This window comes from Carya illinoinensis, chromosome 2, assembly GCF_018687715.1.
Source record: "Carya illinoinensis cultivar Pawnee chromosome 2, C.illinoinensisPawnee_v1, whole genome shotgun sequence".
NCBI classification, from domain to species: Eukaryota; Viridiplantae; Streptophyta; class Magnoliopsida; order Fagales; family Juglandaceae; genus Carya; species Carya illinoinensis.
Window position 1 is genome coordinate 11953611 of NC_056753.1, and position 26934 is coordinate 11980544.

A 26934-nucleotide genomic window follows, 5' to 3' on the forward strand; every position below is an offset into this window, starting at 1 on the left:
TGGTTATGATTGATGTAATAGTGTAGTCAGAGAAGTAGTTGAATGACTTTTATTCATCGGGAGGAAATGGGTGTTGTCTGGACATTAGAATTGTCTATTTGTGGGCTGTTTGTCATACTTAACTAGCATTGAGTTTATTCTATCCTATTCTTATAACGGTGGAGTTTTGTGAGCTAAGTTACTTACAAGTGTGGGTATTAACTTGTGAACATATATTTTCTGATTTAGGTTATTGTGACATGGCTAGATTGCAATTTCAAAATGTAGATAATACACTACAAGAGTCAAGTAAGCATGATTTCTATTCTAGACTTTGCATAAAAAGAAAATGAACTGATGTTGGTTTTTGAAATTGTGCATGATATGTTTTGAAAAGAACCCCAGTTATGTATTTCTACGTTGCTTATGAAATTTGTATGAAAGAGACAAATGTTTCCTGATATGACTAGTGTAGACATAAGTAATATTTTGACATATTTCTCAAATGTGCAATAAGAGTGAACATGAAATCTGAAAATTTTGTATATGTTATATGAATATGTTCTGAATCTATTTTAAATATGTGAAAATGATATGAATATGTTCAGAGGTATGTTTGATATGATATGCATTTGAAAAACCTTTGGCATGACTTTCTGATTTTGGTTATGATAAGATAGTTTTGATATGTTATATGATTGGTACCAACATCTCTGATATAATAAGTGTACCCATTTGGAAAATAAAGTGATTTTCTGTGTGTTCTTTCCTGTGTGTACACTCAGGGCCCCAAAAATGAGAAATGAAAAATTTCACATTTTCATACTGGCTAGTTTTGCCTTTAGGGATAGTACAACCTTATCACGAGAGTTAAACATGATATATAATATGATATGATGTGATACAATATAAAATGACATGATAAGATGAAGATGTTGAGACATGTTATATCAAAGAGTTTTTGAATATGAACAGTTGGTCTTTGGATATGAAAAGTTTGTGAAATGTCTCTATGCTATTTTGATAACATTTTTTTGGGATATGTACTCTAAAAATAAAATATTTTATTTCTGCATACCAAACTCTTTAAAAATACTTATATTTACATACTAGTATCTGTGATTTGTTTATTGAGTTGTTGATAACTCATCCTTTCTATTCACTATATTTTTCAAATGATGTTGATAATCTAATTGAGGATCAGGAATAGAAAATTGAACAAGGTTAGCTGAGGCTAGAGAGTCGAGTACCTAAGAGTATAGTATCATTACTAATAGAAGGGTTTTATTGGATTTCTTTATGTCATTTGAATTGATTGAGACTTATTGAATTATCGGTTTATTATTTTATGGTTATTGGAAGATTTTGAAAACATTGATTTATGTTATTTGATTATTGTTTTGATGACCTTGTAGAGGAATTTATGTATTAAGTTGAAAAAGATGAGTTTATGTTTTGTTTCGAAATTGTTGTAGAATTTATTTGTATTGGAAGACATAATTATAGGTGATAAGTAATAATTTTCCAGCCCAATCGAGTACGGGACGTTACATAATATTTTATTATTAATTTTTTATTATATTATTATTATTATTTAATATGTTATTATTATTCATAAATTATTTGAGATTATATCAATACTCAAATATAATAGTTAAAAATATAAAAATTAGAAGATTTTCATCTAAAGAATAGTTAAAATGAATCAATTGTCGCCACATCGTATACAATTAACAACTGATCTGATAATTGATGTAATGTTTTTCTTTTGAAAAATTATATTCATTTATCCATACACAGAATTTTTTATTTATTTTTAATAAATATATAGTATAGAAATAATAAATAAAAAAATTTAATTAATTTAATAAAAAAATATGAACTATAGTGTGCGATGGTAAATAATAAAGAAAAAGTCCATTTGCAGGCATAAAGGGGGAAGGCCCCGTGCACACCAGCTGAGGTGGCAAAATGCGACGACGTCGTTGTTTAAAATTAGAAAAAACAGTTTGTTTTCAAACGTTGGGTCCTCTTATCAGATTTCCTTCTCTTCTCTGAAAGATCAGGATTTGCCACATTTCCTTTCTTCCTCCACTCGATGAAACATTTATCTGGCCCTTTTAATCACTTTTTATTTTGAAAACGATTCATCTGCTTCGTAAAAGACTTGCTATCTATTTTCTTCTTGTTTTAGATTTAATTTTTTTCCCCGATCTATGTGTTCATTGATGAGAGTTTTGATACCATGTATATTTTGCATTGAAATCTAGCTCACTTTTTCTAAGTTTCTCGAAACCGAAAATTTTAGAGTGTACCAGTTAGAACTTGGAATTAATTTTCATTTTTTTTCTTGAGTTTTCTCGACAGCCAAACAGAATATCAGCCAAAATTTTTACTGTGAACATTGCGCAACTCAAGATATAATTTATTTTGACTGGGTGGTTTTTATGGATAAAAGATAAAAAAGAAATCACATGGAGCAATAGTATATATTCAAGCTGAAAAAAGAAACCCCCAGGAAGAAAAGTCCAGAAAACAAATCAAGAAATAAATAGTAGCATGAAAACTAGGTAAAAGCAGTAAGAGAAGAAGAAGAAAACTCGAAAAGAAAAAATAGAAGAAAATTTCAGAGCAGTCTTATGCAAAGTTGTAAATAGACCTTTTGTTTCTGAAACTGCTTTGGGGGATATAGTTCAGAAAGAAACTAGGCGAGACGAAGTCTTGTACAAAACTCAACTTTTTTGAAATCAACAAAAATGAAAATCAAAGAAAACTTTACTTCTTCCTCTATTTTGTTTTTTCTTTTTAATAAAATAAATATTGACATAATGTGTTACCACATCACAGGTATGCGCGTACAGGCACAATTTTGTGCCTGTACGTAGCAGCTCCCAATAATAAATTATAATTATTATTTTTTAAATTTTTCCTCCGTGATGGTGGGAAATGATTGACCCCACACCTGTCACGTTAGTACCTTCCTGGTCCCCCATGAAAGGAAAGAAGGAAAAAAAAAAAAAAAAAAAAAAAAGTAAAGAAAACAATAATTGCGTGCGCGGGAAGTTTCTGCGAAATTTCCTTGATGCGACTGATGTTGGCACTTGGCAAGTCCAGTCTCGCACAAAGTTGACTAAAGTTTCATTGTTCTGCAGTTCGTCGTTCTTCCTAAGGTTCCCGCTCTCTGTTTGCTTGATGCTTCTATTGCAGTATTTAATTTCTTATCGATTCCTCGATTCACACTATCCACTGCAAACAATAAAAAATCATAGATTCATATTACGTGTATATATATATTTTTTTTTCTCTATTTTTATTAAAAGAAACGATTCCGTTTTCGTCGCAACCACCAAATGGTGACGGAATCCTGTCATTTGTGCTCTGATGCGTGGTTTTCTTTGCTTCTGCTGCTTTCTAATTCCGAAAAACTCTTTTTCCAGCCCGAAACAGCCGTAATAGATTTCTGTGCGGTTGTGTCATCTCACTTGCGAAACTTTTTTCTCCATGCTGGAGTTGTTGAAGTGATTTCAATGGCCTCCAGTGGCTCCAAGTCTTTCACGAATGGCCAGCTGCCGCCACTCTCCACTGCCTCAGTACACCAAGACCACCACCATGACGATGAGGAGGCGGGCCCTCGCTCCAGCGAAACCTTTGACGATGAGGAAATTGATATCCCGCCGTCTGATCCCTTCGACATTGCCCACACCAAGAATGCGCCCTTCGAGATGCTCAAGCGATGGAGGGTAATCCATAACTCAATTTAATTAGAAAAAATCTTATCACCTCACATTACATTTGACACTACAATCCATTCATACATAAATACATCATATCTACACACATATACACTAGTGGCTATGCAATTGAATCAGTCCATGAAATGCGCGCCATATGAATGGGCATTTTCACCATTGTCTATTAATCCGCATAGGGTCTGAAAGACCAAATTTATCGTGTTTATTAATGAATGGTATATGCATTTGTTTGCAGTTAAATTTCCATCTATTTATGGTGTGTCGGATGCATGTTTACCTAAAATGTGCATGTGTTCATGTTTTCTTTGTGTTCTTTTGCACCCAAAGTGTATTTTGGTGTTATATTGAGATTGCATTGTTAGATTATATGAATATGTGCCCTCGAAAGGTTTGTGAACAAATTCACACACACACACACACACACACACACACATATATATATATGTATATATATCAATTTCCTTGTATTAAACGCAACAGCAGTTTGGTTTGAAGTTTATTAAGGTGATATTCTTATATTTTTAGTATTCTATAAATATATATTTTTTTGATAAATTATCTATGAGTGTCCTTTTGTGTTCTCTTTCTGGCGCTTCTCTCCGGAATTAAACTGTTATTTCTTTTTAGAGTCATTTTGTTTTTTTGGGTGTGGTGGTTATGGTCATCTCGATGGGGTCGTGCAGGAAGCTACTCATTGATCAAAAGATATTTGAGTTGAAACGTGAGAATGATCTGTGTTGGAGAATCACAGAGAGCAGTCATCGGGTTGTTAAGTTTATTTCCATTGATGTAGCAGCGATGGATTGGTTGGCTTCGGCTATGGGGGCTTGTGGTGTTGCAGATGGATCGTCTGAGTTTTTTAGAACTCATAGGAAAGGGAATCAGGGTTTGGTTGTGCAGCAGAGCCATAATAGTTTTGGTCGATTTTTGACACTGTTTGAGTTTGGGCAGGAGAAGAGGTGTGGTCTGATTGTGGTGCTAGAAGGTTTGAAGGGTGAGGCATGGAGGAGGTTTGGAGAAGCACTGAAGGAAGCAAGCTCGTATTCCTCTGTTTTGGGTGAGAAGAACAGAGTCAGGAGAAGGTTGCTTCATCTTCTATAGTAGAAGCGGGATGGAAGGGTTCATATGTGGAGGTTTTGATGAAGCCGCCATTGAGATTGGAGGTTAGTAGGGAGGCGAATGGGGGGGCTGTTGGGAATTTGGTGAAGTCGTCTCCAAAATGAAAGTATATATGCATAAAGCATTAGGTTCTTGAAATCAAAACACTAAAACTAAGCATGTGATTTGTGACTTTTCTTGCTTGTTCTATGCCCTTTTCATGGTTCTCATGAACACATAAGCACATGATGAGAGAAGACCCTAAGGCCGACTAGTATCAATCCTTCTTATCCTTGTGTGAAACCCTAGTGGCTGTGTGTGTGACAAATGTGGTTTCACTCAAACAAGCCCTAATGGCCGAAAAGTGTATGGCACTCAAGCTTGTGCTTCCTGAAATGGTGGCTAATTATGAAACCCTAGTTGTGGCCGAACACTCCTTAAACATCCAAGGGATTCCTTCTTACTTATTTAGCCACCAAAGACTCGGTTTTGAAGAAAAACCCTAAAGGTAAACTATACTCAAATCTTGATTTTGAGCATGGTTCATCCCTTCATGGCCGAACCTATCACTCAACCATTGCCATGATGCTTATAACAATATCACAACACCACCTTTGGTTCCTACAGCTTGAAACCTCCAACAACTTCCTTTGGCATTTGCTTGCGTGTAGGTGTGTGTGAGAAAAAGGAGACTATGGTTTGAACTTCTTACCATGCCAATCTTCACCAAAAATATTCTTGAATCTTCCTTCTATGGTTGCACGAAAATGGTGTTTGGATGGAGAGAAAAATTAGGGAACTACCCTCTAGTGTTTGGGCAAGATGGAGAGGAGAGGAATGAGAGAAAAAATGCTGAAAAATGAACTTTTCCCTTCCTCTTTCCTTTTGTATGGGGTGCCAGCCATTAATGGCCTTATTTATAGCTACTCTCTCTCTCTCTCTCTCTCTCTCTCTCTTAGTATTACTTTGCCACAAAATCTGAAAAGTTTATTGATCCCTTTCATGCATGGGTGGCAAGTGGCATCCTTTTACTGCCCTAGCCAAAACCCCTTCTTCTTCCTCCCATCATTGCTTCTCTTGGGAACCTAAGGGACTTTTATGCATGGGCGGCAAGTGGCTCCTCCTGCTATCATGCTATGGCTGAAATCCTAAGTTCTTTTCATGATTAGATTCTTCTAGAAACCCTAAAATCACATGCATGCTTGCCAAGTGGTTTGGCCAAAAATAACCCTCCTTTCTATTCATTATTGGAATCTCCTAGAAGCCTGAAACCATCTTGCATGAGGGACAAGTGGCATGTATCTTTGGGAGAAACCGAAATCCTATGTGACTTTCCTCATGATTTGCTCTTTTCGGAAACTTAAAAGTCCAAGTGCATGAGTGCCAAATGGCACTTCCTTCTTTGTGGCCAAAAATGGCCTTCTTCCATCATGGCTTATTCTAGAAATCCTAATGTCTTTTGTATGTTTGCCAAGTGGTGTGTCACTTCGCAAAATTGAAACCCTCATTTCCCCATGTGCCTAATGATTGTCTCTTGGAAACCCAAAGATTTCCCTCTTGCTTGGCACCAAGTATTGCCTCCATCATGTTCTAGAAACCCTAATGGGCTTTCTCAAGCCCTTTTTCGTCTTGGTGGCTGAAAATCATTGGGCCTAGGGCCTTCTCTTGGCCCTTGGGCGACTACTCACTAACCTTCTAAGAGAATTCCGACCTGGTTCCCTAAAGGAGGCTTTTCCCTAAATTATAGGGTTTGTATTTGGGGAAAATCCGAAATACTCACTCCATCCCGTTCCCCATTTTAGGGCTTGCTATTGGGGATGCTATAGTTGTTCCCCATATACATCTCCAATCCTTTCCTTTTCGGTTTCATCTCGCTCCAACACCCTTGGTTCAAACCTCCATCGCCTCGACCGTCGTTCGCCTTCCCATCTGGCAGCCCCCTCCTTTGTCGTCTCAAGTAAGACCCACGCGCACACACACACACACACACATGGCCAAATCTCTCTCTCTCTCTCTCTCTCTCTCTCTCTCTCTCTCTCTCTCTCGCATATATGATGCTCTATGCCGATAGTTGCAATTCCTAGCATACACCTTGCATGCTTCATTGTTTTACATCCATTGATGCCGTGCTTTATCTGTGATTTGCTCCTCTGATTACTCTATCATTTATCGAATGGAAATGCGTGGTTTCGATGTTGTTAGGTCTGATTTTACACCTTTGAAATGGCTTGTGATTTGGGTCTGATTTTACCCATTTGGGTGTTCTGCTACTCGTACTCGTAGCACCAACCTCTCTGTTATGCAATATTGGGGCTTTGATTTTGGGAAAATTAGTCTCTCACGATCTGTTTAGGGTTTCTAATTTGGGGAAAATTGGTCTCTCACGAGTTTGTGATTTTGCATACCTATTGAAGATGCTGATTGTGCCTATAAATTGTGAGTTTGCTCCAAATTTCTACCCCTATTGGGTCTGTGCTTTGGGTGAATATACTTGTTGCCATTTTCTCTGTGATGTGCATTCTTTGGGTGTGTGATTTGTTGCCATCTGGGTTTGTGATTTGTAGCCTCAAGCCTCAATGGACATCCAAACCAGTAAACCTCGACTAGAAATTGATCTAGAGAGGCGGAAGTGAAAACTAGAGAAAACCAGTTTGATTATTCTGATTTTGATGTTGTGGTTATTTGTTTTGGCAATTTATTTTAAAAAATTCTGATTATGGTGACATGTACTAAACTTTTGGGCCTAGTATATGGGCATTTCAGTAATTGTAATTATAACTCGCTTTTATTGTTTGCAAATGACAGTTGTGTTTTGGAGCTAATTTGAATGGGCAATACTAGTACTTGTACCTAGAATTGATAAAATAATATGGATGTATTTTTCAGTTTTCAATTTTGTATTTGTCCGTTACAAATAAAAAACCATTGGAAAAGACGAATATTTATTATTCGTATTGATTCGAAAACTATTCTAGTCTTGGGATAAAAAGTCAGCTTTGCGTATCGGGATAATTTGAAAACTATTTATTATTCGTTTAATAGAATAGAGAAATTATAGGAAATGAGATGTATGACGTTTTTTAAAGATGAGTAAAATTATAGGAAGTGTGATTTTTAGCTAAAATTTAGGGGAAATTATAGGAAATGGGATGTGAATGCTCTAAGGACAAGAGTCACAAGATCCATGTGACTAGTGGTCTATCTTGAGATTTTGCATGTACTACATGAAGACATGAGTAGATCATGAACTTTGCCGCTCCTAAAATTTCTCTATTTTACTTTGACATCCATCTTTTTCTTTTCTTATTATTTGTTTTTTAGTTTCGACAAACGTATGGGTTTTTGCTCCTTTTTAGTGCCTGTTTTACCCATTCATAGTTGACATATAATTATGTTTTAGGCTATTCTTGGGTAGTGAGTTGATCTCAGATGATCTGTAAATAGTAGTGAAAAAGTAATGATAAAATATTGAATCGTAGTAAAAAGTAGTGAAAAGTAAATGAAAAGTAATGGCAAAATATTGAATAGTAGCAGACTACACAAACATTGCCTTAGTCTATATTTCCTTGCACACTATACCAAATTTATAGTTTGTTAAATGCTTTACATTTGTTAAACTCTAGGTTGAGGTGATAAAAAGAAGTACCATCTTTTGCTTGGGATTTGACTGAAAGAATTTTTATTCTTTACAGAAAGCAACTCTGGTACTAAATGCTTCCCGTAGATTTCGGTACACTTTGGACTTAGTAAAGGAAGAAGATAAAGAGCGAAGAAGAAGGCTGATTAGATCCCATGCACAAGTCGTAAGAGTAATGTTTTTAATGCTAACAAATGTTTCTGTTTGGTGTTTTAGATTGTTTTCTCGTTTTTAATTAATGATTACTTATTGTATTAGGCAGCATTACTTTTCAGACTGGCTGGAGAAAGGGAAATTGGTATGTTACTCTCTGAATATTCTTTTGATCCCCTTCCTGTTAGGAATAGATACTACAGATCATTCATATCATAGCTTAAGGAATAAAAAATTCTGTAAACCAAGAGCCTAAGCAACCTTCATTGATAAAGTTCAACAATGATGTTTTTAGAACTCATTGAATGGTGCACACGAGTGGGCCAACATCCACAAACATAGGTGTTACCACTGCCTTTTAGCTCTAGTGTGGTGCCCTAGCCCCCGGCTGTGGTTTGGTGAGAAATCGTGGTGCCCAGGATGCAAGCCACATGGACTACATCCCTTATGTAAAGTTGTAACTTGTGTGCTTGTATGCTAAGCACACGTGTGTACAAAGTCGCAACGAAAAAGTAAAAGGTATTAGTCATAAACTAATATTAATAGTACTAGAGATTTGTATAGTACTCGCTCGTTAATAAACGATATTCATATGTCATTGCCACTTCATCCATAAAGTAATGACAGACCAATATCTGTTCATCGCCCAACTCAAATAATATTGCACCATAGATTGTTCATCTCCCAAATACAATAAAAATTCTAAATTTACATAGATTATAAATTTAATGGGGACATGCCCCCACTCTATTCCTCGGGCTACACCGGTCCCTCCTCCTTAGGGTTGTACACTGATGGGTTCGGTGTCGGTTTCGGCGCCAATCCGAGACACCACCGACGTCTGCCATGAGCCAACACCACTGACCGAAACCGTGGGTTTGGGGAGAGAAAACTGATCATATCGGTCTTGAAGTGTGTCGGTGCGGTCTTTGGTTTACGTCGGTGTCTTCTGTGAAGGAGGAGGAATTGAGGAAGAAGGCATCCGCGTCGTGCCATCGTTTGCCATGGAGTAAGAAGAAAGTTGCAAAGAGCAACTGAGGAGGAAGACGATGCTGGGAAGAAGAAGAGGGGTGGGAGGGGTTATTAATTCATTTTGAAACGGCGCCGTTTGGCTGTGCCGTTCTATTATATATATATTTTAACTTCCAGGCCTAAAACGACGTTGTTTCACTCATTTAAGCGAAACAACATCGTTTCTATATATGTATAAAAAGGAAAAAAAAATATATGAACTAGTCGGTTTAGCGGTTTTTCGCATAGAAGAACTGAAACAGAATCGACCGGCGTTGGTTCCTATATATTTCACTCGATTGCCGACCGATTCTTAGCCGGTGTCGGCCAATTCTAGTGTCCGGCGGTCGGTTTCCGTCGGTGGAGGTTGGTTTGGCGGTTTTATGTACACCCCTACTCCTCCTTGAAGTAACCATCTTGAGCTATATCTGTATCAAAGTCTACTGTTTCAAGGGGCAAAACCATACTGGGACTACCACAGTGATATTTCAATGAAACATCAATAAGTTAAAACCAAAGACAACAACTATTAATGTTAGAAAATGGCGATGCATATGAATGCATAAGCTTTATGTAAATAAAAGCTGAAATCACATATCATAAGTATACCGAGAACCAATCCTGCAAGTAAAACAACATAATCATGAATCATCATAAACATTACTAAGCACCCAGGTTTGAGGAAATATATGGGAGAGGGAACACCTTTTGTGCAATATATGTGCCAACTTTACAACTGATTATATGACTGAAAATGAATCCACCTTTTCTTTTGAGTCAATTGTGTACTTGTTGCCCGCATCATTTTCATTCCCTTTATCCACTCTTATATCTTCCTATGTTGTGGTGGGTTTGAGAGCAATGTAGCTATTTTTTTTTTTAGTTTTTATAGGTTTTTCATTGAAAGCTAAAGATGGTATATATTTTGCTTGTTATAAGTTAGTCACAAGCAGGGTGCTATCTGTATTTATGAATATTGTATTCCTCTCCAGTTAATGAAATATAAACTCATTTTTACATAGTTTAGTAAGATCAGAACTTGAATCCAAGAACTCTCTTTGGACTATTTCCATTCATATACCTTTATTTTGTTTTTCATTATTTATAGAATGAATTTTGAAATATAAAACTTCTAAGAACTTTCTCAGACAATTATATTAGTTGTCTTGCTACATACCATGAATGTGCTACAGCTATCATAAAATGTATATGATGGCTTTTAAAATTTATATTATATCATATTTGCATATTCCTCTTATTATGGAACTCTTGGCATTAATCAATGATCAGGTCGTACTTTCTGGTTACAACTACATAGTTTTACAAATTTAATCTTTTTGGTATGTTGTAACAGTGGTTTTAAGATCATCACAACTAAAGATTTATATTTATTTTTGTTGCTCATATCATCCAAGTTGCTTGGTCATTGTTTTTGACTTATTTTTGAATTATTATTTTTAGGTCCCACAGCAACACCCTCAACTCCAACTGGTGATTATGCAATTGGTCTTGAAGAACTTGCTTCAATGACCAGGGATCATAATATTTCTGCTCTACAACATTATGGAGGGGCAAGTCATCTATGAATTGAATTTTCTTCGATGATATGATTTAATTCTGCATTCTAAGGTTATCTCATGGCAATGATCACATTCTCCATCAGGTTAAAGGCTTATCAGAATTACTGAAAACAAATCTAGACAAAGGGATTAATGGGGATGAAACTGAGTTGTTAAAACGGAGGACCTCATTTGGATCAAATACATATCCTCGGAAGAAAGGGCGCAGTTTCCTGGTATAGTATCGTACTGAAGATTGCTTTTCTTTGTTAATTTTGTTTTTCATCGAGTTATAGGTAGCCATCACTTCACTCCTGTGCTGTTTTCTGCAGAGGTTTCTTTGGGAAGCCTGGCAAGATTTAACCCTTATCATCTTGATCGTAGCTGCAGTGGTTTCATTGGCTCTCGGAATAAAGACAAAGGTGCGGTTGGCCTTCATAGTTTTTTTGCATTTTTTATCATTAACATATTATTTGTTCTTTTGATTTTGTGGAGTGCGCATTTCTCTCTTAAATGCAAGAAAGCTCCTAAATTTTGGGTGAATTTATCAGGCTCTATTTAATGAAAAGTTGATGATACTTGCCATACTGTATAAAAACTGAGAAGGGAACTAGGAATTAAGTATGGGGAACCACACATTGTAGTAATATCATCTGTTGAACAAAGAGTACAGAGAATCTTGAAGGTGTGAAAGGTCACCAAAGGTGTGTTCACAAGTTTACCTTAATGATATAAGACCTTTCACTGGTGGGCGTTATTAGCAATATCAAGTCATCCTCCTCAGCTGCAGAAAACAAGCCAGCACCTCCAGGACAACCCAGCAAATAATCCAGTACAGTCTAGAATATGTAGACGTGTTCATTCTGTTATAGACGTGTCCATTCTGTTATTGAGAATATTCCTTGTCATTTTGTGTATAAATAGACCCTCTTGTATTCACTATCAATCAAAGAAAATCACAATAGTCTTTTACCATTTTATTGTTGTTCTGTTTTTCATTATGGTATTGAGAGCCTCGTAAGGACTCACGTCAAAACCTATCCATGGCCGAATCACAAAACTCCCCCAAATTCTCCCTCCCTTCTCCCTCTCATTTCATCACTGTCAAATTAAACCATGGCAATTATTTGTTGTGGAAGGCACAAATAATGCCTTACCTCAACAGTCAAAATGTTTGGTGAGGATTTGGAGAGAAAAAAGTGGTGGTAGCTGAACTGGAAAAGATCACTCTAATGGAGGAAACTTCTTGGAGGCAGAATCTCGGGTTCTTTGGTTGAAGGAAGATGATCAGTGTACAAAATGTTTTTCACCAAATGGCGAATTCTCATAGAAGAATAATGCTATTGAAGTTATTCAAGACGGTGAAAACATTCTTTCGGATCAAGAGGCCATCAAGGAGCATGCTGTCAATTTTTATGAGATGTTCACGGAAGAATACTCGTTGAGACCAAAGCTTCATGGCTTGTTTTTTGATTATATTGAGCAAATAAGTGCACAATGGTTGGAGAGAGTTCTTGAAGAAGAAGAGGTGCTGGATGTGGTTAAAGAAATGGCAAAGGACAAGTCTTCGGGCCTGGATGGGTTTTCTATGGCTTTTTTCCAAGGTTGTTGGGACATAGTGAGAGAAGATATTATGAAGGTTTTTCTTGAATTTAATTATTTTATGAAATTTGAAAAAAGTTTCAATGCTACTTTTATAGTTTTGATGCCTAAAAAGGTGGGGGCAGCGGCTATGTGGGATTTCCAGCTGATTAGTTTAGTTAATGGGGTGTACAAGATAATATTAAAGCTGCTGGCTAATCGTATGAATGTGGTGATGGAAAAGATTATTTTGAAGTCCCAGAATGCCTTTGTGAGGGGGAGACAAATGCTTGACTCAGTTAATTGATAATGAATGTTTGGATAATAGAATTAAAATGGGTGAATCTGAAGTTTTGATTAAATTGGACATGGAAAAGACGTTTGACCGTGTTAGTTGGGAGTTTCTATTGTATTTACTTGGGAGATATGGTTTTGGAGAGAAGTGGTGTTTGTGGATCAAGCATTGTATTTCTACGTCGAGATTTTCCATTTTGGTGAATGGCAACCTGGTTGGTTTCCTTAACAGTTTACGTGGATTGAGACAAGGAGATCTGCTATCTCCTTTCCTTTTTGTTCTTGTCATGGATGCTACAATGAGTCTCGGAGTAGCTTAAAAGTCTCACATCTCCTTTTTGCCGACGACACTTTAATTTTTATTGAGGCCAATCAAGAACATCTTTAGTCTTTGAGAGCTCTTTTGTTATGTTTTGAAGCTGTTTCAAGCCTTAGAATTAATTTAGCCAAGTTTGAAATTGTTCAGGTGGGCTTCATTTCGAATATTTCAGATTTGGCTAATATTATGGGGTGTAAGATATCTTCGTTGCCATTGAGGTATCTTGGTCTTCCCTTGGGGGCTCCTCACTAATCTGTTATGATATGGGATGGGGTGATAGAGAAGAGAGGAGGTTAGCCGGTTGGAAAAAGTTATATTTGTCTGAAGGGGGTAGAGTCACTTTGATAAAGATTATGTTGTCTAATCTTCCTATGCCTCTCTCTCTTCCCTTTGCCGGCTGGGGTAGCAATTAAAATTGAGAAGATTTTTAGGAATTTCTTGTTGGGGGGTGGGGGGGTAGAGTTTGAGGTTTAGGAAAGGAAGTTTCACTTTGTGAGTTGGGATAAGGTATGTCACCAGTTTTTGGTGGAGGTTTGGGATTGTGAAGTTTGAGGCTCTTTAACAAAGCTCTTCTTGGGAAATGGTTATGGAGATATCATATAGAAAGGGATGCATTATGAAAAAATGTGGTACATGTTTAGTATGGGAGAATGTGGGGGAGTTGGTGTTCTAATGAAGTAAGATGAGTGTATGGGGTGGGATTGTGGAAGTCCATTTGAATGGGTTGGGGGGAGTTTGTTAATCATGTCAAATTTAAGGTGGGGGATGGATCAAGGATACATTTTTGGCATGACATTTGGTGTGGCAATTCAGCACTGAAGAATGTCTTCCCTTCACTCTTTAGGATCGCAAGGCACCAAGTGCAGCAATGGCTGATTCCTTTTCTTTTTTGAATAATAGTCCTCAATGGAATATTGATTTTGTGAGAAATGTGCATGACTGGGAAGTGAATGTAATCTCTGATTTTTTTGGTAGATTATGAGTTGAAGATTGTTCAAGGGAGGGAGGATAGCTTGGTGTGGATTCATGCAGGAAATTTCAGATTTTTGGTTCGTTCCTATTACAAGGCGTTAACCTAGTCAAGGTGTCTTGACTACCCCTAGAAAAGCATTTGGAAAGTTAAGGTGCCTAGCAAGGTGGCTTTCTTCTGTTGGTTGGTGTCTCTTGATTAAATTTTGATCATGGAGAATTTACGTAAGTGTGGGCTTTGCGTCATAGATAGGTGTTCCATGTGCAAGAAAGATGGTGAATCAGTAAACCACCTGTTTCTTCATTGCGATGTGGCTAAGATTTTATGGAACGAGAGTTTTGGTAGGATGGGTATAGTTTGGCTGATGCCTAAGCAGGTGGTGGATCTACTTGCTTGTTGGATAGTTGTAGAGGGGAGACAATGTATTACTGCCATTTGGATGATTCCTTTGTGCTTGATATGGGGTTTATGGCTGGAGAGGAATTTGAGGTACTTTGAAGATAGAGAACGTTCGATGGGAGAAATTCGGGAATTTTTCTTTAATACTTTATGTTTGTGGGCTAAGGCTATTGTAATGAATGGTGAAGAATTTTTGGATTTACTTTAGTCAATTCTGTCATTTTTAGTTAGTGTATGTAGGTATTTCCTCTTGTATATCTCCTGTGTACTTGGGCTATGCCTATTCATGGCAATAAATCTCTTATTAATTATAAAAAAAATGAGAACAAATTTTATTCCAACTAACAAGATGGAATTTAGTTTCCTCTCCCATTCCATCCTACAAGAAAGCATGAAACAACTTCTTGATCTAGTTGGCCACCCTTGCAGGCAATGGAAGGAACGAAATAAAGTAAGTGGGGAGATTGGAAGGGGTTCTCTTAACTAAAGTAGTTCTACCTCCTTTAGATAAATATAACGGCTTCCAAACAGCCAACTTTTTTTCAACTTTCTCAACAACCCCATCCCATATAGCATTAGCCTTAAAAGGTGCATCCAAGGAAAGGCCTAAATATTTCAAAGGTAAAAGAAGCAACTTTACAACCCAACAAACTTGCCGAAGTATTGATGTTACGCACCACCCCCACTAGAACCATCTCTGACTAACCAAGATTTGCCTTAAGGCTCGAGACGGCTTGAAAACATAATAACACATCCCCTTAAGGCTTGAATTTGACCACTTACCCATTATTAGTATTACCGAACAAGAAGCCTGAAAGGAACCCCCCCAGAAACCAACCATTCGACCCGACGCCTCCATAATAATGACTAAAAGGAAAGTGGACAAAGGATCCTCTTGTCTCAAACCATGAGAGCTATGGAAAAAACCAATAGGGTTATCATTAACCAACACCGAAATATGGGCAATAGAAACACAATGCCTAATCCATGAATGCCACCTTTCCCCAAAACCACGTCTCCCAAGCATGTAGAAAAGGAAGTCCCAAATCACATCATATGCCTTTTCCATATCAAGCTTACAAAGAACACCAGGAACACCCTCCCTCGTATGACTATCTAGACATTCATTAGCAATAAACAATGAATCAAGGATTTGTCTCTAACAAAGGCATTTTGGGGCTTAGAGATAATTTGCTCTATCACCTTACTCATATGATTAACAAGAACCTTCAAAATTATCTTGTAAACCCCACTCACAAGACTAATTAGGACGAAAATTCTTTAGCTTTGAAGCCCCAGGTTTCTTAGGAATGAGAGCAATGAAAGTAGCATTGAGTATTTTCAAACTTTTTAAAGGAAAAGAACTCCTGAAATACCTGCATCACATCTCGTTCACAATCTCTCAGCAAACTTGGAAGAAGGCCATTGAAAATCCATCCGGACTAGGAGCTTTATTTTAACCAGCCCACTAACCACATGAAAACCTCGTCTTCGTCAAACCGTCTCTCCAACCAACTTGCACTAAGAGAATCAAAAGCCAAACCATCAATTTTAGGCCTCAAAGAAGCTAGTTTGATGAGAAGACCTTCATAACAATGCTAAATAAGATCCTGAATCTTAGCGGAGATGAAATCACACAATTATCGGAATGAAGCGTCTCAATAACATTGTTTATCCAATGTGAGTTGGCCATTCTATGAAAATATTTTGTACATTTATCCCCTTCTTTCAACCAAAGAGCCCTTGATTTTTGTTGCCATGAAATCTCCTCCAGCAGCAACACCTTCTCAAGCTCAGTCACCACTATTTTTTTCTCGAAAAGACCTCCTCAGAAAGAATCCCATACTCCTTCCCAACCTCCAAATCATGTAAGTCTCCATAAGAGAAACTTCTGCTTTCCACTTCTTTAAGTCAAACTTCAATACTCTGAGCTTACCAGCAAGAATGAACTAGGAGTACCTGTGAATTGATAAGAAGACCACTAGTTCCTAACCTTATCAACAAAACCATTAACTCCTAACCACATGTTTTCTAACTTAAAATAACTCTGACTCCCATGAATACCACTGCTATCCAGCAAAATAGGGAAGTGATCCCACACACCCGAGGCAATCTCTTTTGACGCAGCTCTGGATTAGGGGTGTACAGAAAACTGAAAAACTGGTTGCCACTGACGTGAATTGGTAGTGAACCGGTCGGCGCACAGTGGAATTTATTCAAAACCGACCTACGTTGGTTTGTCAGCGGTTTGACCCTGGTTCAAATCGCTGAACTGGCCGAACCAATAATTTTTTTTTTTTTTTAATATACATACTCAAAACGATGCCGTTCCACTGGCATCGTTTCCTACGTATAGTATACAACAGATAATTGAAATGACGCCGTTTGGTATTAAACCAAACAACGTTGATCATGTAAGACGTATGAAAAAAAATTTAATTGAAACAACGCCGTTTGATTTTAAACCAAATGGCATTGTTTCAAGATGAGACCATCTTCAACCTCCAGTTTCTTCCTCCGTTCCTCGCATCCGTTGCACTAACTCTCTCTCTCTCTCTCTCTCTCTCCCCTCTACAACACTCTCTCTACTCTCTCAGGTGAACTAAGCCACTAGGGTAACCGAAAATAGGCTGAGAACCGATAGAGAACTGCTAGAGTCGATACAGCTGGTTTTCCTCTTCCCCATCGACCGGTTACGGTTGGTGGCTCCTCTCTCTTCAACGGCATCGGTTTTGCCAAAAAACCGCTCCGAATACGTCGGTTTTCACCCCTACTTTAGATAATGTACCTCACAAGAAGGAGAAACAAGAAATCGATCCAATCTTGACCAACCCCGACTGTTGGACCAAATGGATACCCCCCCCCCCCCTTCTCCAGCGGCAAGGGGAAGATCCAAGAGATCCAAATAAAAAATAAACTTAGAAAACTCCTCCATTGCCAAAGAAATGCTAGATTCACCTAATCGCTCACCTGAGAATCTAGTAATGTTGAAATCCCTGCACATACACCACAGGACATCCTAGAGAGAATACAAATCCGCCAATTCCTCCCACAGACAGCTCCTTCCCCTATCAGAATTTGGACCATAAACATTGACAAAGGCTCACTTCCACCCATCCTCCATAGTTTTAAAAGAACAAGCTATAGAAAAATTCCCCACATACATTCCTCCATTGACTCCACTTACACTTGTGTCCCACATCAAAAGAACCACCCCTCCAGAAGTCCCATAGACGACAAATAAGCCAAACCCACAAACAAACGCCCCCATAGACAACAAAATAAACATCTATCAATAAAGGTAACTTTGTTTCTTGAAGAAAAACAATATCAACCTTCCAACTACGTAGTAAGGACTTGATACGAAGACGCTTGTTCAGTAACTAATTTAACTATAATTAAATAACTTGACCATTCACTCGCAGTATTGATAAATGGAACAATTTATTGAGGCCATTGGATTAATGTCAATCACATCCTGCCATTAAATATTAACACTATTAAATATATTATGAAAATATTTTTTTAGAGGTATTTCGAAATTCTAGGGTTCTAGAATATTCAAAGCACCTTAAAGGTGAAATCAGAAAGATCAAAGTCCAAATTTTCCTTGACCTTCCAAAATTTCCATTATTTTCTCGCATTTTCTGAACAAGTCAATAGAAACTTGCTAGACCCCTAGGTTGAGCAAAAGGTAAGTTTTCTATGTCATTATTCATTTATTTTTGTTTGGTTTCCTTCCATATTTCCTTCACTTCGTAATCACCCATCATTATCTCACTCCTAATCCTTAATTTGGATGAATTTCCTTAACAATGAGTCATTGAAATGGGAGCATTACATGAAGTGATACCTAAAACCTAGCTTGCAAAATAACAAAACATTGGCCCTCCTAGACTTGAATGAATGCTTATATATAATATGACTTGCTTTCATTGCAATTATACTTGTTTTTCCTCCTCTCCTCACTTCATTCCCTTGCACTAATGGTGCTTGTTCATCTGGTTATGTTGGCATATTTTTACCTCGAACTCTTATTTCTTTGTTTTTTACTTGGGTGTTCATCGCTTTTTGATACATGTCACAGGGTCCGAAAGAAGGATGGTATGATGGGGCAAGCATTGCCGTTGCTGTTTTTCTTGTGATAATAGTCACGGGTATGAAATTTGGTCTTGCCATTGTTTCCACTCTTAAAGCTGTGCATTGAGCCATTTGGATGGAAGGATAGTAAAAAAATTATTGCTTTTGTGGGGGTTCTGAGGCTAATAATGATGCATTCTTTATCTTCTTTCTCTTCATGTCTAAAACACAAACTCAGCTAGTTGTGTTTGGGTATAGAAAGTACCTCAATACTTCTCAGCATGCTCCACTACTATTCATTACTTTATTATTACTTTTCACATACTTTTTCACTACTATTCACAACATAACTCAACACTTCTCAACACCCAAATCCAACTAAGCCTTAATTCGAGTTGAATTGGACCACCCATTTAAGTTATTATGTTCTTGGTATGAAGAATGTATGCGTAGATGTTATTATGGATTCTTTACTGGATCTTTATGAGTGTTGCTTAGAGTAACATATTCGTACTAGAGTTGCAAGCTTTGGCTTTTCCTTCACTTAATATCTTTTGTTACAAGACAACTGATATCTTTAATTATTTCTATTTTGTTTTTTTGGTTAACCAGCTGTCAGTGATTATCGACAATCTCTTCAGTTTCAGAATTTAAATCGGGAAAAGCAAAATATACAATTGGAGGTGTGTACAGTTATGGAATGGAAACGTTATTCTTCATGTTGGGGTTCTTAGTTCATTGTATGGATTTGAAACTATGTACAGGTCAAGAGAGGTGGTAGATCAGTAAAGATATCAATATTTGATATTGTTGTTGGTGATGTTGTACCTATCAAAATTGGCGATCAGGTGAGGACCTTAATGGTTGAGTTTCTTCCGCTGGAAAATTAAATTTTATCCTCTCAAATATTTACTCCTTTGGGGGTTTTTCCTAGGTTCCTGCTGATGGCATCTTAATTGTTGGTCATTCTCTGTCCATAGATGAATCAAGCATGACCGGAGAAAGCAAATTTGTGAGTTGCTTCTATCTTCTAGTATTTTCACATTTAGTATCTATTTTTTATTATTCTTAAGTATGGCATCTCTTGCAGGTTACCAAAGATCAAAAGGCCCCTTTTTTGATGTCTGGCTGCAAAGTAGCAGATGGTGTTGGTACCATGCTGGTAAAATTTGTCATTTTCTTTTGCGTAGTGCCATAAATATTTTGATTTCATGTTTAGAATGGAGCATTAGGCATTTTCCTGTGTTAAAACTGACCAGCATCATTTAATTGATTTTAATATGTACTGCACAGTGTTTTGGATGCTAGTGTCCACAAGTTTAGTGAAAACTTCATTCCATTTTTAGCTGTTCATGTATTGAATTACAGCTGTAGCACATAAATTTTACATGCAAGGAGTGTCCAGAATCCTTCCATCAAGATTTTGATCCTAGTTTCTATCATAGTTCTATGATCCATTTACTTTTTCTCTCTGTGAAGCTTCACCTTCATTAGCTATCCGTAGGTGACTGGTGTTGGCATCAATACAGAATGGGGATTGTTGATGGCGAGCATCTCAGAGGATACTGGTGAAGAGACCCCCTTACAGGTTTTTCTTTATCCCCTTAAACTGTGTTGCTTCTCTGTAGCTTTTGGTGTTTCATATTTTAAAGCTCAACAATTTTTGGGTGACGGTTAAGGTACGCTTGAATGGAGTTGCAACTTTTATTGGCATAGTTGGGCTTTCAGTAGCTGTTTTTGTGCTTGCTGTCCTCTTGGTTAGGTAAACCTCTATCATTAAATAATTAATGTTCTGTTAAAAGAATTGATGGCCCCATTACCATAATCTAATTTATACTTTTAGATACTTCACTGGACATACAAAAAATTCAAATGGGAATGCCCAATTTGTCCGGGGCAAGACTAGCATTAGTGATGCAGTAGACGAAGTTATTAAAATATTTACCATTGCAGTAAGTGCAGTTTCTAAATTCTTTTAATGTAGTTTTTTAACAATTATATTTGTTTTTATATGATGTCTTGACTAATTGTAAACCCATTATATTAGGTTACCATTGTCGTTGTTGCAGTGCCTGAAGGGCTTCCTTTGGCTGTCACATTGACGTATGTATGAGCAACTACTTTGTTTCAGACGGCAAATATAATAGAGCCAAGGCTAATCTCTTCATATTCCTAATATCTATGATTCTTTTCAATTTTGTTTCTGTATTTCAATTCTGTGGCAGCCTAGCATACTCAATGCGGAAAATGATGAAAGATAAAGCTTTGGCAAGTTTCAGTATCTATTATTCTCCTCATATATTGCTTTAACAAAATTGGTTTTGTTTCAGTTTACTCTTTTTTAATCCCTTTTCTGATATCGGAGACTTGCAGGTGCGTAGACTTTCAGCATGTGAAACTATGGGCTCTGCAACTACAATTTGCAGTGATAAGACGGGAACATTAACCCGTAATGAGGTTTGTTGTCATTAGTAAGCATTGAAATACTCTACGTGTTCTGACATTATTTGACATTGGTTCCTTCAATGCTTCCGAAATAAATGCTGCATGTAGTTTCAAGTACCCAGATTTAATGTATTAGACCTTTCATAGATTTTTGTCAGAATGGGTATGCTGTGTACAATCTAAGAGCACTGACCATGGTTTACCTATTTTGCATTTATATGCATAATGGCTAACAATAGTTCAAAAAGGGTCTCTGGCAGATAACGTAAAATAACTGTAAACCTATTTGTGCTGAAGTAATTCACTGCATGTGAAAAACAGTGTTCATCTAATAATCTTTTTTAGAAAAATTTCTTTCTTTCCTTTCGGTCTTTATATTGATCAACATCACACTATTTCGCTCTCACCCCTTTATGTTTCTCACAATTACACTGTTTTCTTTCCAAAAAGGTAAAAACAAATGATAACACTTCAATAAAACATGATAAAAGCTACTATATTATGAGAACATTGTATTTTGATAGAGATAAAAATAATTGTGATATGAACTCTACTAAACATTGTAATCACATCAGTATATATGTTGAAATTGCACATTTTGGAAGATATTATGGGGATATTGCAAATTTATTTGTAGTAGAGGAGCTAATTGTATTTTTCGGAAGGAATAAGACCTATCAAAAATTTGTTTTAGAAGGAATAAAGAAAGAATAACTAAATTATATGGAGAAAGAGTAGATAAGGTGATGTAGAGTACATTTCAAAAGCCATTAGCTAAAATAGATAAAGTAGTTTTGGTTATCTATTTCAAATGGGAATTTACACGTCATTGGGAATGCTCCAAGGTCATAACATAGAAGATGATGCTGGGGCTTGTAAAAATGTAATATTAACTCCTCTTCGTACTTTATTTTATAGCCTATTTTTGGTGTGCGAGGGAGGGAGGGTAATGTACAATAAGTGACCTATCTAGGCTTGGTGGGACCAGACCATTCTTATTCCAAATGTGCCGGGTGTACTGATGGATAATGAACTCTATATTTAGTTATGTTAGTCAATACCACCATGGTTTGATGAGCAAAACAGCCATGGATCTCGGCAGTTTATAATTTAAATGGCTGCCCTCATATAAGAGATTTGTTTTTGATAGTCTATGATTTTCAAATAGTTATCTCTTGTATAAGAGATCAGAAATTTGCCTAAGATGGTTAGAATAGTGTTTTTGAGGCTCTCACTATTTTGCATAAAGCGTTCTGCTACAGGTACTCGCCGTTGGGTACCTTTTGCGGAATCAGTTGACGCGCAGCCGATATTATTTATTAAAAAAAAAAAAAAAACCTTCCCCCACCATCATCTTCCTTGATCCCCACCATCCTCATGTTACATGCACTCTAAACACGCAAACCCCCCATTTGAAATCATTTTGTCAATATCACGTACCGTTTAATCCTCAATTTGTGGTTTCTAAGAAAATGTGAGGAAAGTAGGTGGACAAAACAAAACCGATTTGAAAACCTGAGAATTATTCTAACGTACACGGTGTAAACCAAAAGGAATGAAATAGAGAGAGCACTAGAGCCTAGAGGTAGAGAGGTATTGCGCGGAATTGCAGAAAGAGAGAGGACGGACCAAAGTTGCCAAAATTGCTTGGACTTTCAAGCATGAACTGGCAAAGAATCACTGCAAAAAAAAAAAAAAAAGTGGAGATTGTTTTGGTAGTTATGGTGTTTGGACACTCGGAAAAGTTCGAAAAAGGCTAGAAAGTGTGGAAATTTTGAGAAAGCTGACAGGGAAGACTTTTTGAGGCTGGAAAGTGTGCAAGAAGATTCACAGAGAAAATGAAGAAGAAGAGAAGAAGAGCCTGTGTTTTTGTACGTACGGGAGAAGTACTGAGGGGGCGGGGGATTTCTTTTATCAGTAGAAGATGCAAACCAATAGATGAACGAAATGCTTTGTTTTATTATTACACGTGGATGGACGTGTACGCAAGAGGTAACTAGCGGCATGTGCAAATAGACTTTTTCTTGCATAAAAATGTGTTATGCACCGTATTAGCACTAGTCTGCTAGGTAGATTGTATTTCTGATTGTTATATCAATGGAAAAGGGTCATTTTCAATTAATGCTTTTTGTTTTTACAGAAATTTTTGTAAATGATGAAATTTTGTTGAAGAATCATCCGAAATATTTACATCCTTCAAAAGGAAAGCAACCTCAGGAATTTGGGATCAAAAGCTGCTGGGGTTGACTATTGAATAAGTTTCTACTAGCACAATATCGTCATTGGGGGCTTTTATATTTCTTTTCGGAACTTATTACGAGCAACTATTTGGGTTTTTTTTTTTTTTTCCTGCTAATTTTGTGCTGTTAATTTTTTTTTTAACTAGATATGCATGTTCTAATTTTGTGCATTGTAGATGACTATTGTTGAGGCATATGCTGGGAGAAAGAAGATAAAATTTCCAAGTGACTCTTCGCAATTTCATCCATTGTTATCCTCTTTACTTATTGAGGGAATTGCGCAGAATACCACAGGCAATGTTTTTATATCCAAGGTTAGTGCCTCTCTTTTGTTGTACAGCATCTAGCAAGAGCTTAGTTTATAGGTTGTAAACTTAGTTATTGTTTGTGAGTGGTTTTTAGAAAGCAAAATGAAATGCATGCTTACAAATTCTTATTTGCCTCAACCCTCTCGACAAATGATTAGCTATGTGTAATGATCCAAGGAAAACCTAAATCAACTATGAGTTTATAATCCAAACGGACTGATAAGTGATAACCATTAAAATTGGAACTTGATAGAACTATTATTAATTGCAAGAACTCCTTCGTTCTGTATAGTATGCGATCCATATATCATCCCTCTAAATTCAATTTGGGGTGTTAAAATCTCCTAGTATTAAATCCCTAATGTCCAGATCAGATCAATCCTAAGCTAGCATGGCTCAAGTTCCACAATTTTGGCTAAGATTTTCTTTAATACCATTTGTAATGATTTCAGGAAAGCTTAAGCACATCTAAGCTTATCCTCTACCTGGACAAGTCAATTTTACAATTGGAGCTTCCTGGAATAATTATAAACTGTGAAAGTGTTTCCTTTCCAGGCAACATGGGATTCTGTTTAGCACCTTTTGCACAAAGTCTTTAGTACATCATGTCTCTACTTAGTATATTATCTTCTACTTAGTATATTATCTTGTACAAATGGTTGTGAATATGCTTCTCTTCTCATTGAATTCCAGGTTGTGTATGGTAGCTTGGTTATTGCAAGAAGGCCTAATTCCTGAAGAAAGTGTTGTAACCATGTCATCTCACTTGCAATATGAGCCATAGATGAACATTGAAGGGAAAGCGAGATATATGTAAAATAGATAAACTCAAGGATGGGACTAAAATGACTATTTTGGAGCCATGAACTTTGGCAAGGAACCATTGGATAGTGCAACACTCTGAGGTGATTTGTCAGTTTGATCATCAGAGAGATGAATGGACACACGAGTCATATGCTCAATGGCACTAGAGTTGATGTTGCATTGATTGTGAGTAGATGAGAAAAGATAACGGGAGGCACTATCTAACTGAGCAAGAGTGGATGTGGAGAAAAAGGGCCACTTTTGATGAGCAAAGAATTGAGTATTCTTGTCTCGCAATATAGAGATCAACTTGGTCTCTTGAAATGCAATGAAGAGTGAACGAACCCAAAGCAAGAATGGGATTGTCCTAGGAGGATGTCTGATTGGCAGATCCAGTGTGTTTGCCATCGATTTAATCTAGTATATGATTGTTCTGGCCATAGCACGTATTGTAATTCCCAAGGAAGGCTCAAGCCTCATTTGGTCCATACTCCAAAAAGATCCTTCAATGGTACAATTGAAACCCCCTATAATCATTATAAAGAGAAAGAACTTCTCCCACCTAATCAATGTGGGATCCTATTCATCACTTATACTCACTCACTATTGGTATTAGAATCTCCCCCATTTAAATTCCCAACGTTCGTGTTGGGCCATTCCATCATAGGTAGAACAGGTCAAGTCCCACACTTCTGTTGAGGTTGGCTCTAATTCCTTTTGTAATGCCTCAAGGAGGGCCCAAGCCACATCTGGGCCCAGACACTAGTTAATGGTACTATTAGAGCATTATAAAAGGGAAGAACTTTTTGCTTCCAAGTAACGTGAAATCCCATTCACTACCTATACTTACCCACTACGAGGATCATATATACGCTTCTTAGTTTCGAGGATACTAGGGTGGCTGTCTCCATTCAAATCATGTCCACCATCTGCACGCTGACCATCTCAACTACCATGTCCTCAAGATCTAAGCAAAACCACTGAAGCAATAAGAGGAAGAGTGCTCATTAGGACTGAAGGCCACATCAAAAGGTGTTGAACGCTAAAGATGGTGGAAATAAACCTCATGGAGAGAGGGAAGATTGGAGCCACTTGAGACCATGGTGCTAATTGACCCATTCCCTAACATAAAACCTCTTAAAGTAGAGAAAATCCATATCTTGACATTGCTCCTCTGTATGGGTGAGATAAGTGTTGATGGGTTGATACATGTTCGTTTCTTTGAGGACACGCATGACTGAGAATAATACTCTGCCAAACTTTGCACACATTGCTCAAGATTTAAGTTTTTGCTTGCATAGGTCATACAAGCGAGTGACATTCTTTTCTCTAGAGTAGATGTGCTGTAAGTTCTCTCTTTTTTTTTTTTTGTTTTTTGTTTTTTTGTTTTTTTTTTCTTTTTTAACAAGAAGAATTTATTAATTCACATAATTAGGCATAGCCCAAGTACACATGAAGTATACAAGAGAAGAACACCTAATTACAAGCTAAGATCTATATCAAACAACATGAAAGTCATTAAAACTAGTCCCATCCAAAACAATAGCCGAAGCTCAAAATAACAACGTATGGAAGAAAAAACCTCTAAACCCTCTCATCAAACGTTCTTTATTATCAAAACAATGACCATTCCTCTTATTCCAAGTACACCTCATAAGACATAATGGCACCATCTTCCAAATAGCCACAATTTGATGATTGACCTGAATTCCTCTCCATCAAGCCAAAAGATTCACCACCCTCCTAGGCATCACCCAAGCAATGCCAAAGCTAGCTAAAATTTCATCCCATAAAACCTTAACCACATCTCAGTGAACAAGGAAAGCACCAATCCATTATAATAATACCACGCCTTTTCAACTTGTCAATAGTCAAAACTTTCGGATGAGAAGCCAACCAGCCAAAGAAAGCAACTTTGATAGGCACTTTCCAAATGCTCTTCCTAGGGAAATCTATAGGAGGATGGGTTGACATAACCTTATACAAAGCCCTGACCGAAAAATCCTTATTCCTAGGGTGATTCTAGAGCAACCTATCATCCCCTCCAGACTTTATATTTAGGGCATATAACAAGCTGAAACAAATCAGTGATATCCCCAGCCTCTCAATCCTAGGCAGCTCTAATGAACCTCACAAACCATTGTAGAGAACCAATAGAATTCATGTAATCAGCCACAGCATCCTTATCCAATGCAATCCTAAAAAGAGAAGAGAAAGCATTCTTCAAAGCAATATCACCACACCATGATTATGCCAAGATCTGATCCGAGATTCCCTACTGGAATCTAAGACTTTGGTGTTTTCA

The 26934-nt window shown here is 37.1% G+C and overlaps 1 protein-coding gene across 7 annotated transcripts in view; it reads left to right on the top strand.

Annotated features, from left to right (window-relative positions):
• Positions 1–2996: 2996 nt before the first annotated feature.
• The window catches only part of LOC122300123 (calcium-transporting ATPase 9, plasma membrane-type-like), a 72546-nt gene continuing 48608 nt past the window's right edge, over positions 2997–26934 (top strand). Inside the window, exons 1-19 of one of the 7 annotated variants that reach the window (XM_043110542.1) lie at positions 2997–3149; positions 3417–3719; positions 8522–8638; positions 8725–8764; positions 11092–11201; positions 11294–11425; positions 11522–11611; positions 18840–18909; positions 19445–19515; positions 19597–19680; positions 19767–19844; positions 19923–19994; positions 20337–20420; positions 20512–20594; positions 20676–20784; positions 20880–20935; positions 21058–21100; positions 21206–21289; positions 23694–23831. In XM_043110542.1, coding sequence (XP_042966476.1) covers positions 3507–3719; positions 8522–8638; positions 8725–8764; positions 11092–11201; positions 11294–11425; positions 11522–11611; positions 18840–18909; positions 19445–19515; positions 19597–19680; positions 19767–19844; positions 19923–19994; positions 20337–20420; positions 20512–20594; positions 20676–20784; positions 20880–20935; positions 21058–21100; positions 21206–21289; positions 23694–23831 — 1674 coding nt within the window. In that variant the 5' untranslated portion in view covers positions 2997–3149; positions 3417–3506. The other 6 variants (XM_043110546.1, XM_043110544.1, XM_043110541.1 and 3 more) reach the window with 6 other exon arrangements.